Source organism: Lotus japonicus, chromosome 2 (assembly GCF_012489685.1).
Source record: "Lotus japonicus ecotype B-129 chromosome 2, LjGifu_v1.2".
NCBI classification, from domain to species: domain Eukaryota; kingdom Viridiplantae; phylum Streptophyta; class Magnoliopsida; order Fabales; family Fabaceae; genus Lotus; species Lotus japonicus.
Window position 1 is genome coordinate 17,138,477 of NC_080042.1, and position 13,266 is coordinate 17,151,742.

Sequence of the window (13,266 nt, forward strand, 5' to 3'; positions counted from 1 at the left end):
TGCCACCCTTTCTGGGTTAATGAGAATGTTTGATACTCTGAGTGTGTTTGATGGCCCTTCAGACTTTTTCATATATGATTGTCCTGATCCAACTGATCTAAACTTTAATTCATTAAGAAACATCTAAAACATGGAAAACCAATTACTTTTACATATGGGGAAGCAGCTATAAAACATATGTTGATTGCATGATCTTCTTCATCTTTTTAAGTTAATAGAAATTAGTTTAGGATCTAGATCTAAGTGTCCTTACATATAATACGAAATTATAAAAATTAAACTAACTTGCATTGTATCATATGAACACAAAAATTTGATGCATAGATAATTGAATGATAAACATAGTCACTCACGACTTCAATTTTAATGTGTGTATACAAAATAATCATGCAGGTGACTTCAATCTTATTGTGTGTATACCATCCATCGTCAAATACTGCTGGAGCATATGCTTGGACTGGGCCATGGGAACCATATACAAAACCTGCATAGTTGCTGAGATAGGCAGGCTTGACCTGTGTCATCAGAATATGATGAGAAACTTCAACTGGTGGATCAGATTTCAGAGTCTACAGGTGAGCTTCCAAAAAGGTTTATGCCAGAAAATTTGAAGTATATGTTTGATAAGTGTTGTGAGTCATGCAATTAAGTAGATAAATAATTTCATTATATGTAGGAAAATCATGCTTTTAAAGAGAGCAGCTATATAAGAAGCAAGATGAAAAGGGTTTCTAGAGACTGCATTTTTGGATGTTAAATATCAAAGTCCCACATAATCTCAGTTATTCTTAATCTGACATTATATGGTGAAATTCAACAATTTCTGCATCTTGGGATGGACGTTCAAGTCCATGAGCTAAAATATTTTAAGCTAGGAAATAGAAGAAGGATTTGCATGAAACTATAAACACTTATGATATTTGTTTTCAGATAAAAATAGTAAAACAACTCAGTTATAAATTAAAACTCATCAGAAAGTTATGAAAATATATGTAGAAAAACTCAAGTTATATTGATAAAAAAATTGGCATATAGATAAGGGACGTAAAGGCTAGAGCATTATGTACATATTCATGACTCATTTGTATTTTTAATAATGCTAAATGCAACACTCTCAACTCTATTAAGAAATAATATCATTTCAACAACCGCGCATCGCGCGGGTATTAGTCTAGTTTAAATGAATGTCTATCTTGCCAACGACACCTTGCACAATGTAAATTGGTCCATAAGTTATAAATTATACAATCTAGCCATTTATGTTACAAAAAGAATAAAAGAGACAACAATTTTTTCGTTGTTCATTAAAGAGTAAGAATGATTACCTTGTTTTATACAGGCATTCAGATCAGCTACTTTATCAACACTTGAAGCCATGAAGTTTGATGGACCAGTTGCAGAAAGCTAACTAAAAAGAGATATCAGGAAATAAGACGCATAGACCAAAATTCAAGAATACAACCTTAGACTTTAGAGCAACTTCATTTATAGATACTAATGCAAAGACTATAATTCAGTCCATCTTAAAAGTCATTTACTCTACATCTCTCCATCCATGCTCGTAATATATAGATAAATACCAACATCATAGATAACATTAAGCTACTGGGCAGCAAACAAAATCATGTACCTGTAGTTCAATTTCAGTGAGGTAGCTCTGCCTTCAAGCCTCTCTACTAATGTTTTCTCAAGTAAGTAATTGTTCCCCAACATCCCAAGGCCGCATTCATCTTCCACGCCAAAAAGTACCTTGAAGATACCAGCAATTTTTCCAAGAATATTCCCTATTAGAAAAATTCATAATAAGTAAACTCCACTTGCTGAACAAATTATTGCAGCTTCCTTAAAGCATAAGAAGCTCTAGAAGTTCAGTTAGCAGCTGAGGAATCATGATTAAATTCACTGAAACAAAAGGAATTAAAATGTCAATTACTCAAGAATTTCTTGCTTTACATCACTCCATTGAAGAGTCACTGACACAGGTTAAAGAGCAACATTTTAAAATGGTTAAAGCAAGAGTTAAAAATACATCTGAATCTAGTTAGAATAAGAAAAAATCTGAAATTATTCATGCATGTACATATGCTGCAAGTCATCAGATACAAAATCATTCATGCATTTGTGAGTAACTTTATAAGCTAAATCACTTCATTAGAAACAATTAAAGGAATTACAAACTTTGAATTTAGCTAAGTCAGTACCCCTCTTGAGACCTTCACCAATTAAAGTCAAATGGTCCACTAAGTCATTCTATGAAGGTTAACCCACAAAAGCCACAAACAAATTTCACAAAAAAAATAAGTCATGAAATGTAATTGCAACAAATACTTATCAGTCTATTAGAAAGTTTGAAAATCCTAAAAGCTAGCTAAAAATACCTAAATTTCTTATCCTTACTAAAGCTATTCCAAGCAGATCTAGCAGAAAATCCATGTACATGCATTTGAAAAAAAAAATGAATGCAGTCAGCTCTTAAAAGTTCAACTTTGCTCGGTCTGTGTTCATTAGATCAGACGCCTTATGACTTATGAAAACAGTAGATAGAGAGAGAAAATCAGAACTGAGAAATGAGATAAGGTTCAAATCTTCCTGTTAAATTTTGAAATTCATATACAAAGGTCTAATTTCTACAATTCAAATAAAACATATTAAATGGTAATTAAGGGTTAATTAATAATTTGAATTTGGTTTCAAATAGAAAGAAAAATGAATTCTAGAATTCAAATAAAAAATGACTCAAGAAACTGGAATTCTAGAAAAATGGTAATTAAGGTTTAGTTAATAATTTGAATTACATGTTACTCCAGCAACAAAAATGATTCAAGAAACTGGATAACGTTTTCTCACCTTAAACCAGCTAACATCCTCTGGATTACAAAGCTTGTTCCATAGAAGCTTTACATTTTGATACTCTTTGGGGTAACTGCACCACAAAATATTTAAAAACTTCAAATGAGCTAAACATATTCTATTATATGTATATATTAATTGTCACAGATATATTACAACTTTAGAATGTCAACATTTACACTTCCCAGAACCATAGAACCAAAGTATGCTATGCCGAAAATTTTCTCAGTTAGTCAGTGAGAAGAGAAAATTTACATACACCCATGAACTAAGTACTGATAATATAACATCATAAAGAATGTGTGAATATTGGTAAATAGCACATTACTGGCCACATACTTTAGGATTCAAATAAAAGAAGTGAAAATAATTCTTTGGACTCACATAGTTCTGCCAATAAACCCAAACATGAAGCCTGTACAACTCTGAACATATGCATAAACCAGAGTTGTGCATTAGAAGAGAACAACTTTCTCTCCTGAACAACCATATACAATGAAAATCATGAATCAGTTTGTTTTTTAGAATAAATATTCAAGTTTTATTGAAACAAAACGGATGAAGTAAATGATACTAAGCTTAGTAGTTAAAATCGATAGAAGAAAATATCCCAGAAACTCATGACCCTGTTTGAAGAAAACCCAGAAAATACCTTCAAAGCTTGAAGCTCTACAACCAACGCAATAGAAGCCAGCAGAGGGTTAGGGATTCGTTCCAGCCAAGGGAAACTTGTGCGTTTTCAAACATTTTGTGATTTGAGATGGTTGGGTTGCTACTAATTCCTTTGATATGAAATGGAACCCTCCAGATGAAAATTGATTGCTGCTTATTGTTTTGATACCATACACAGCAGCTCCAATTTTTAGATTGGGAAAGGGTCAGCAGTGGATGGATTTCAATTGAATGCAAACAGATAAATCGGCTATGGGTAGAGGAATCAACCTCTGATAAATCGGCTTGGTAGGTTTGGCAAAGCTTTGCTGACAACATAGGAATCAACCTCAATAGTCAAATTCTTGAGCCTCACTTCCACAGTTGGAGCTTTGCTCCTAAGTCCTAAGACAATAGAAATAATCAATCAGTTTAAATCATCTATATATTATATTGGGATCAAATATATGATTCAGTGATTTAATTTTATCTTAAACATAAATTTGACCGATTCTTCTAAAATTTAATAAAGGGCATAAACATTAGCTAAAAGGTTAGCCTCAAAGTGAAATGCTTGATTGTTGCGACACACAACTTCGTAAACAAAGGACATAAAAGTAGTAAAAATGAAGCTCTGCTTCCCTAAACCACCTTCTTAGAGAAGGAGAAAGCAAATTCAAAAATAAACAAAAAAACAGCAGCAAATATTAAACAAAAATGCAATCTAAAATGGAAAGAACATATTAAAGGAATCAAGAGCATTACACAGTGGAACCCGCAGAAGGGTTTCTTGCCAAGGGACCTGCAGGATATGAGCTCGCAGTGGCGCGGGATGGTCTTGGAGAGGGGGATTGGGGCTCAGAGGGTGAAACGACGTCGACGACATCATGGAGTGGAAGAGAAAGGCCCTGAAGGAGCATACACCATCAACTCTGGAGGGGTTTTGGAAGCGGGTTGCATATGATTTGAACCCCTACCATTGGGATTAGGGATCTGCGCATAAACGTCAGCATCACGGAGTGAGAGAGTGAAGGAAATAGAAGAGAAAGGAAATCATTAGATTTGTGTTCGTCGCTCCCTCTCTGTTCAGGGAGTGAGAGAGCAGAAACGCAAAAGGATCAAGTTTGGCTAAAAGATCTGATTTCCCTCACCATATTTGTTTAAAATGATTAATGATTAATGTGTCTCTTGCTAGAAAAATGGTGAAAGCACCAAGATTTGAATTTGAAATTCAAAGTAAGACACGGCAAAATCAAGCCAGATTCATTCTACTCCTTATTTCTAGCAATATTCTTCCAATAAACCCTGTATAAAAATTAAGGATTTGGACTCATTAATATATTGATTTATTGACTCATTAATGTGGACCAATGAAAACTAATTAATGTTGACCAATCAAAACTTAAGGATTTGGACCAATGAAAATTAGACATGCGGAAATTCAATGAAAACACCCAATAGAAACATGACATGTGGAAATTAGAAAGTATTATGACCCACTTTGGTGGATGGGCTTTATATATTATTAAGATTAAGATTCCTAAAGGTGCTTCCAGGTTTCATGCACCCAGCTATTTGAATATATAAATATCCAGCTTTTCCCCAAAATTCAGAGATCTCCCTCAAGTTTGTACAAATTTTAACCCAATTTTTTGGGATTTCATTGGATATGTCCTTAAAATAGATGATACTTTCCAAAATTGAGAAGGCAATAGAAATTTGCACTACATGGAAATAATATATCTGTATCAATGGGCAGAAGTTCCTACTCCTGCTGCAACGTGGTTTTTGTGAGGCTATCGCATGATTAAAATTTGATCCTCAATTACATGTTTTGCAGAACTAATTAAGTTTGATCCATTGTAGCACAAAAGATTTTTTATGTTGCTTCAATAATCTATTTTCTGGGTTTGGGGTTTTTTTGCTGGGTTTTGTTTTTTGTTTTGGTGGTGAAAGGAAGCTATTGCTGGAATTTTTTTTTTTTTTTGAGTGGTTGGAAGAAGATGAGATTGAGTGGAGGTAAATGAGAGTGGAAAATGGAGTGAGATTGAGAAAGAGCAAGAAGAAGATGCATAATGTGAAAATTTATTTTGGTTTTGGGTGATGGGGTTTGATGAAGATAAAAAAACACTATGATGAAGATGAAGATGATCAAGATTAATAAATTTGTATTAAGAAATTTAGTTTAAGTCCTTCATTGTAAAAAAAAATTGATTTTGGACCAAAAACATATTTAACATTTTAATAACATGGATATTATGAAAATAAAAAATAAAAACAATAATGAAATGAGTTGGAATTTATTAAGACACATGTTACAATATTATTGGAACACCTCATCAAAGATGATTTAACCCAATTTTTAACTAGGGTCATTTAGACAAATATAGTCACTTTGAACGAAGGAGAAGAACGCAATTCAAAATCAACATTCATATTCGACATTTTATATACAGAACCCAAATCAAAACCTATATAGATACTTCTCAATTTCCTTTAACATTAGACGACATCAACGTCAATTTGATAAAGCAACATCCAATCTATATGAGGAATTGAGGATTGAGGAATAAGTCCGGTCCGGACCATGATTGCAATTAGCAATTGACAAATTAAGATCCGCAACTTTCACAACATTAATCCCTTATCAGAAAATGATTTCATACAAATATACAATGCATCATTGAGACTAAAGCGTTGAAAACCAAGTCACATTTCTAAAATTTCCTTATCATCAATGATGTATGATTCTGCTCATCACACAATCACTTAACATAAGCCATTTAATGGAGACTAAAAGTATGCGGCTTCAAATAATAAAATAAAATAAGTAGTATTTTTATTTCTTTTGAAAGGAGATGATATATTAAAATTAAAGAGCCATAGATGCTAATACATCCGAAGTTACCAAAAGGTTCAATTCTGGCAGAACCTCCTCAATCCAAATAACGTTGGAAAATTTTGAGGAGTTTTTTGCCAAGAAATCAGCCACACAATTGCCAGAACGACGCACAAAGGATAAATTAAAATAAGAAAATAAAGAGACCATGTCCCGACAATCATTCAAAATAGAAAATAAATAAGATGACCCTGGCATATTCTTCTTCCAAGAAAAGTACATTTAAATCTAATTAATTTTAAATTACTAGATAGATAAAATTTATTTTCCGAAAAATCATTTAGAAAAGGTTAAAAATTCCCTAAGTATCATTACCTATAGAAAATCATTCCGGGTCAAAGAAAAAGAAAAAACTTATGCGACATTTCATTGATATATCATCATTTATCACAAGTTATTTGATAATCAGAATTAAAATGAACTAATTTTTAATTGGACTGGGCCGGTCAGCGACCCGCCCAGTAAGACTAATGTCTTATTGGATAAAGGCATGGGTCCCAGCAGGAAGACGTGGGCCCGGGTTACTTTGTCTTGTTTATATTTAGGGGTATATATATATATATTTGTCTTATTCTGTATTGGGATTTGGGTCTTGCATGTAAGGCCCAAATCCCTGAATATTCTAAATAAGGACCACTCACACTATAAAAGGGGTGTCCTCACCTTGTACTAGGTACTTTTTTGATCATTAATGAGATAATTTCCTTATTCATACATCATATATATTCTTTTAGCTCTACTAGGGTTTATTAAGGATACTTTATAACCATTGTTAGACCTTAGGACGGAATATTAATAATGGGGAATTTTTACGATGAATAAAAGTTTGGGTAATTTCAGATTTGGTTACTATTACGGGTCCAGACATATCTCTGGAGTCACATGTCGGTTCATCCTTACAAACTAAACTAATTAACATGTGTTGGTAATAAGGAATCTTAATCAAATAAAAAATTAATGCATGAGACAGAAACTAAGATTTAAAATAATATATTACCTCCCGTCAAAAAAAATATATATTACCGGGAATCAAAAACTTACCTATATAAATCAAATAAGATGTGAAATATAATTGACCCAAAATTAAATATAATATTTGGCACATTAAGTTAATTAATAAGATTATCTTTATAGCAATGAAACGCATGCCATTGCGTGTACAAATCCAAAAAATGTTATCAAACTAGATGAGATCCTAAACTAACAGATGCTGCTTGAATGAATATTTAAGTTGTACATACACATACATATAATTTCTACATGAACATACACATAGTACACAAATAATAAATATTATCTTATATTTTTTCTCGGGGTTGTCTAAATGACCCATGTTGAAATTTGGGTTAAATAACTCATTGTTTAGGTGGACCAATCACATTTAAGATAAATTGATTGATTTTTTATATTTTATTTATTAATTTATTTAGGATTAAATATGTTTTTGGTCCCTAATTTATACAAATGAATCTAAAATGGTACCTTAAAAACACAAAGATTTTAGTCCTTTTAATTATTTTTCACATCTATTTCAGTCACTCCAAAATTTCTTCCATTAAATTTCGTCCTTCTCCCTTCATAATCATTTCAAAACCTAGAACTTTATATCTCATCCCAAAACTCAATGAACACAGCCATGGGATTCTCAGCTCATCACTTGGTTTCATGTTGTGTTCTCCAAATTCAAATATAGAATAATGAATTTGGCAAATGGATTTTATGTTTTATGAATTCATGTTACCTGCGTAGGGACCAAAAAATGGCTTCCTGTACCATATGCAAAAATGGAAACGTGGACTTCTTCTTGTACAATAAACATTGAGGCTCACCAATTCACGTATTCTCGTTTCCTCGTTCACTCATTGCCAAATCCTGCTTTTCCACTCTCACCAATCCATCCATATTTCCCTACCTCAATCTGAAGCCTCACCTATCGACGGATCACAAACCCTTGCTCTTCTTATAAGGAGTCACTCACACCATCAGACCATCTTGTTTGAGTATGTTAAGATCAATAATTAGGATTATGACAATTTCATATGCAGATAGGTTTTTCTTCAATAAAAAATATGTAATGAAGCCCTTCCCACCCTTGTTTTGCGATAAATTTTTTCAAGACAATGGTCCATTTCCTCTGTTTGTTTAATTTTTCAGCCATGTTGCCATCAGTTTGTATGATAACAAGATTAAGATCCCTTTTATCAACTAAATCAATTGGAGAAATCATAGCTTGCAGCCCCGCACCGTGCTCAATTTCTGATATGCCCAGTTCATGTTTTGTGAAGATAGCACAAAATAATATATATAAAAAACGAACGAGACCCACTTGCTCGATTGCTCTGTTCCATGTTCTGATGTTCCATTGTTTTCTGGCGAACTTGGGAAACAGATGGAAGGAGTCATGTGAGAGTTTAGGGTAATAATCTCAGCCACATTGGGAGTCTAGAGTCAATGAATCTCTCCTCATGAAATAATTATGAAGGAAAAAAGATTAAATTTGATGGAAGAAATTTTGAAGGGACTGAAATTGTCACGTACATTTTATGACATTATAAGGACCATTTTAGATTAAATAAAATTTTTTAAGGACTAAATCTTTTGTGTCTATTTTCGGGTACCATATTATATTTATGCGTATAAGTGAGGGACAAAAACATATTTAATCCTAAATAAATTATAAATAAAATATAAAAAATTCAACAAATTTATCTTAAATGTGATTGGTCCACATAGAACATGGGTTATTTAACCCAATTTTCACTATGAGTCATTTAGACAACCCATTTTTTCTCAATTTATGTTTTCTTATATACATCATATTAATTTTATTTTCTCTCCTCTGTCCGTTCACTATTCGAATATGAACAAATCATTTTTCAAAAATAAATTTACCAACCATGCACATTGTAGGACGTCCTCTCAAAGGTCATCACAGGGCTGAGGATGACTGTATAATTCATCATGCAAATGTTGACTTAGATTCTGAAGAGAACTACTATTTTTCTTCTTTGTCAGCTGATTGACTCAGCACCTAATTGGTACATACATATTTGCGTAGGAACAAGTTGACTTAGCAATGGAACCTAATAAATATAATAGATACCATGCAGTTGAAGAAGAAACAACACAGAAGCCTCAAAATCTCAATCGCACTTCATCATTAGCTCTATTATATTTCTTTCGCTGTCTAGTAGATCCTTCGTTCTACATTGCAACGCGACAACCACGCGTTTCATACCCTTTTTCATCACACCATTAATTAAGTTGCTTAATCTTGAGTACAAACAAACACGTCCTTTCCAACGGTTTCACAAAAGGCAACTTTTCTCTCTCTCTCTCTCTATATATATAGCTAACTTTTGACCACTTTCTCTACAACTTTTCTCTTTGGTTCTATTTGCTTCCACAAAACCAATCGATCATTTAATTGTAATAGCTAGCTAGATCCTCTCTTTAACTTTCCTTGTCCTTTCTGTGGGTTGCTCTTGTTTTCTTCATTTGTCTTTTAAAAGTGAAAGGTTAAGTGTTTTAAGAGATCATGGTTTGCTTGGTATCACGCTCCGGAAGGGAGTTGCAGAGGTACAACAGTGCTGGCGGCCGCCAAGTTGTAGGGTGAGTACTTCATTTTAAGGTGCTCCTGCTCCTGCATATCTGTTTTTGAGGCATTGCATGTTTAATATATAACATCTTCGTATAAGTTTTTCTTTTACCAAAATCAATTGATCTGACACACTGAAGCTACTTACAGAAGTTTTTTTCAAGAATTAATCATGTCTTTACAGAATCAATTCTGACACTTGAAAGCTACTTGTAGAAATTTCTGTCCACATGCATTGACTTTATTTCATATTTAGTACATAAGGAGAATGGATTCTAGACGAAGCTACTCCTAGTTTGTGGTAGCAGCATTGATTTTGGGAAACCTGAAGTTGAATCCAAACATCTTCTAAAATTTTAACTTACACTGAATATTTACACTTGCATATTTGCTCAATTTGCATTGTTGATCTTAAGCCGTTCAAATCCCCTGCTTAGTGCATTTATTGTTGTATTCATTAATGCATATCCTGCTTTCCTTGACTTGTACTTAATTATTACATTGTCAAATTGTGCAGGTGCATACCTTACAGATATAAAGAAGATATTGAAGGTAATGTAAGCAATAAATTGGAGGTGCTTATGGTTAGTTCACAAAAAGGTCAAGCTTTGATGTTTCCCAAGGTATACTTTTGATCACTTCTTGCACATTAATTAGTAGAGTTTTTTTCGGCACATTAGTAGAGTTTAATTAACTAGAAGAAAAACTTCTTTGGTTTCTTGGTCAATTATTCATTCAAAATTAACTTCCTATTTGTTTGAAACAGGGTGGTTGGGAAGTTGATGAATCAGCAGAAGAAGCAGCTTGCAGGGAAGCACTTGAAGAAGCAGGAGTTACAGGAACCATTGAGGTATTGAAATTTTAAAATTTTTGAAATACAATAGGCATTTCTAATTTACTTTAATTTATTGTATTCTTCCCTCTACTTCTTTCTAATTCTATGACTGCCAAAATATTTTAAAACACTGAAATTTTGGTTTAATTTCTTATGGCAGGATGGATTGGGCCAATGGAATTTCATTAGCAAAAGATATGGTACATACTATGAAGGGCACATGTTTCCCTTACTTGTGAAGGAGCAACTTGACCTATGGCCAGAGAAAACTCTACGGAGAAGAATATGGGTATATATGTTTGACAGTTGTTATTAATGTGTTTCTGAATTAGTATATGCTAGCTAATATTATGTCCACATTGACTAGAAATAATATGATAAAATCTAGTTTTTGGGTAGAGTTTGAGAAGTATATGCTAATATTATGTCCTGACTTTTCCTTTGCAGATGAACGTGGCTGAAGCTCGAGAAGTTTGTCACCATTGGTGGATGAAAGAAGCATTAGATATACTTGTTAGACGACTAACTCCACAGCAATATACGAACTTATAGAATCAATTGTTGGCTACTTGTTAGTTGTTACTATAGATAGAAAATATATGGTCAATATTATGTATCCTGGACCGGAATGGGCGGCCTCCCTCATCATGGGCGATTTGATCATCTCTTCACCACCTTTGGCGATCTCATCACTATGAGCGATTTGACGTGCCTTGAGCGAGCTGATTTGTTTTATCACGTGTCCTAGGCTCCTAGCAATTATAAATATTGTAATTTTTACGGTTTAAGATATTTTATTAAGTAACGTTGTTACGCACTTTCCCTGAATCATAGCACTTGCTAGCTAATGTAATAAGGGAGCCATTAGAATCAATGATTAGAATACAGAGAAGAATAAGGTTATGTTTTGAGAGGCTTTGCAATTTGCGTGTTCACTTGAATATTGAAAAAATAATCATGAGTTAAGTTATTAAATAGACTTTAAATAGACTACTACTTTTTCATTTATTTCTACAGAGTGATGAGAGAGAAAGGTAGAGAGAGAGAGAGTGGAGGTGAGAGGGATGGTTAATTGGGTACGTGTGGAAGGGAGAAAACGCCATGCAAGTGGGAGGATCACCACCTTCTTCTTCTCTCATTTTCCAGATCGATAGCCATGGAGAGAGGGAGATGTGGAGCTTTTTTCAGAGATGGGAAAGAGTTTGGGAGGTTTTCATCCCGAGGAGAATGTCCAAAGCAGGTTTCAGGTTTGGTTTTGTCAAGTTCCTTGATGTGAGGGATCCCAAAACCCTGGAGAGAAACCTAGACTGCAGCTTTATAGGAGGGAAGAAGTTGTTTGTGAACCAGCCAAGGTTCAACAAACCGATTGAGAATCAGGAGACTGAGAAGAGGACTGGTGGCTCACGAGTGGAAGAAGCCAATGGAGCACAATCTTGGCTCTTTCAAAGACAAGGGTCGGGCATAGGTTGCAAATAACTTTGACAACAGAGGAACTGGAGCGAGTGGTAAATCGTATAAACAAGCTCTTGTCCACAATGTTGATCCTATACACACTGTGGGAAATAGCGTGCCAACCCGAGACTGTGAGACCATCCACTTCGAAGGCCCCAGTTGCTTAGTAGCTGGAAAAGACCTTGGTAGGGAGATTGAAGGCCCAGAAGACTACAAACATCATATAGGAGAGCTTTATGTTGGAAGGCTTCATCAAGACTATAAAGGTGAGACCCTTGGGTGGAGACTTGGTGCTCCTTACTGGAGAAGAGAACGATCGTTTGGAGGAAACTCTGAAAAATTTGGGAGAATGGACAAAAGAGTTGTTTGTGGAGGTAATCCCTTGGAGTCCAAACCTGATTGTGATCCACAGGCTTACTTGGGTCAGGTGTGAGGGTGTGCCTTTGCACCTTTGGAATTGGGAGTGCTTCAAACAGTTAGTCTCATGCTTCGGTGAACTTGTGGCCATTGATGAAGAAATAGAGGTGTTCAGTAGACTCAGTCGGGCAAGACTACAAGTCCGTATCTAGATAACAACTCAGATTCCTTACTACAGAGAGTTCCTCTGGAGATACAAGAAGTTTGGGGTCCGATTCATGGAGGAAAGCTGCCAACCACAACACAATGGCTATAGCAGGGAGTCAGAGGAGGAAGACTCAGAGAGTGGGTGGTCGGAGCGAGGAGACGCCTTGGGCTCATTCCACTTCGGCTAGTCAGAGGGCGGCGGAGATTCCGCTAGTGACAGTGGAGAGATGAAACATAGTGGCATAGACGGTGCTGACGCTTTAATTGCAAAAGGGATATATTTAGCATTGGCGACATGCGATGATCAGATGAGCAAAGTGTCAGGTAGGGGAGAAAGGGAATGTTGATGCTGATGGTTCTGACCAAGCCAGTGTGGCCAGAGTTGACTTAGAAACCCTAGTATGTGATATACGAGCG

The 13,266-nt window shown here is 34.6% G+C and overlaps 1 protein-coding gene and 1 long non-coding RNA gene across 6 annotated transcripts; one reads left to right on the forward strand and one right to left on the reverse strand.

Moving 5' to 3' along the window:
• Positions 1 to 300: 300 nt before the first annotated feature.
• On the reverse strand, positions 301 to 4,794 carry LOC130737702 (uncharacterized). Of its 5 annotated transcripts, none has more exons than XR_009018883.1 (7): positions 4,653 to 4,794; positions 4,267 to 4,494; positions 3,503 to 3,906; positions 2,848 to 2,923; positions 1,631 to 1,784; positions 1,326 to 1,408; positions 301 to 515 (listed from the first exon to the last, which is right to left on the reverse strand). It is a non-coding gene; the product is annotated as an uncharacterized LOC130737702 (long non-coding RNA). The 5 variants fall into 5 exon arrangements; XR_009018882.1 differs by adding an exon at positions 3,235 to 3,328 and having other exon boundaries at positions 1,631 to 1,902; positions 4,267 to 4,792; XR_009018884.1 differs by adding an exon at positions 3,235 to 3,328 and having other exon boundaries at positions 4,267 to 4,790.
• Positions 4,795 to 9,766: 4,972 nt separating this feature from the next.
• Positions 9,767 to 11,744, forward strand: LOC130737704 (nudix hydrolase 17, mitochondrial-like). Its single transcript, XM_057589529.1, has 5 exons — positions 9,767 to 10,012; positions 10,516 to 10,621; positions 10,765 to 10,848; positions 10,994 to 11,122; positions 11,281 to 11,744. The coding sequence occupies exons 1-5, from the start codon at positions 9,939 to 9,941 to the stop codon at positions 11,383 to 11,385; spliced, it is 498 nt and encodes a 165-aa protein (XP_057445512.1). The 5' UTR covers positions 9,767 to 9,938; the 3' UTR covers positions 11,386 to 11,744.
• Positions 11,745 to 13,266: the final 1,522 nt, after the last annotated feature.

Coding starts and splice junctions, on each gene's coding strand:
- LOC130737704 (XM_057589529.1), top strand. CDS start 9,939: ATGGTTTGCTTGGTATCACGCTCCGGAAGGGAGTTGCAGAGGTACAAC. Junction 10,013..10,515: donor GGCGGCCGCCAAGTTGTAGG/GTGAGTACTTCA, acceptor CAAATTGTGCAG/GTGCATACCTTACAGATATA. Junction 11,123..11,280: donor CTCTACGGAGAAGAATATGG/GTATATATGTTT, acceptor TTTCCTTTGCAG/ATGAACGTGGCTGAAGCTCG.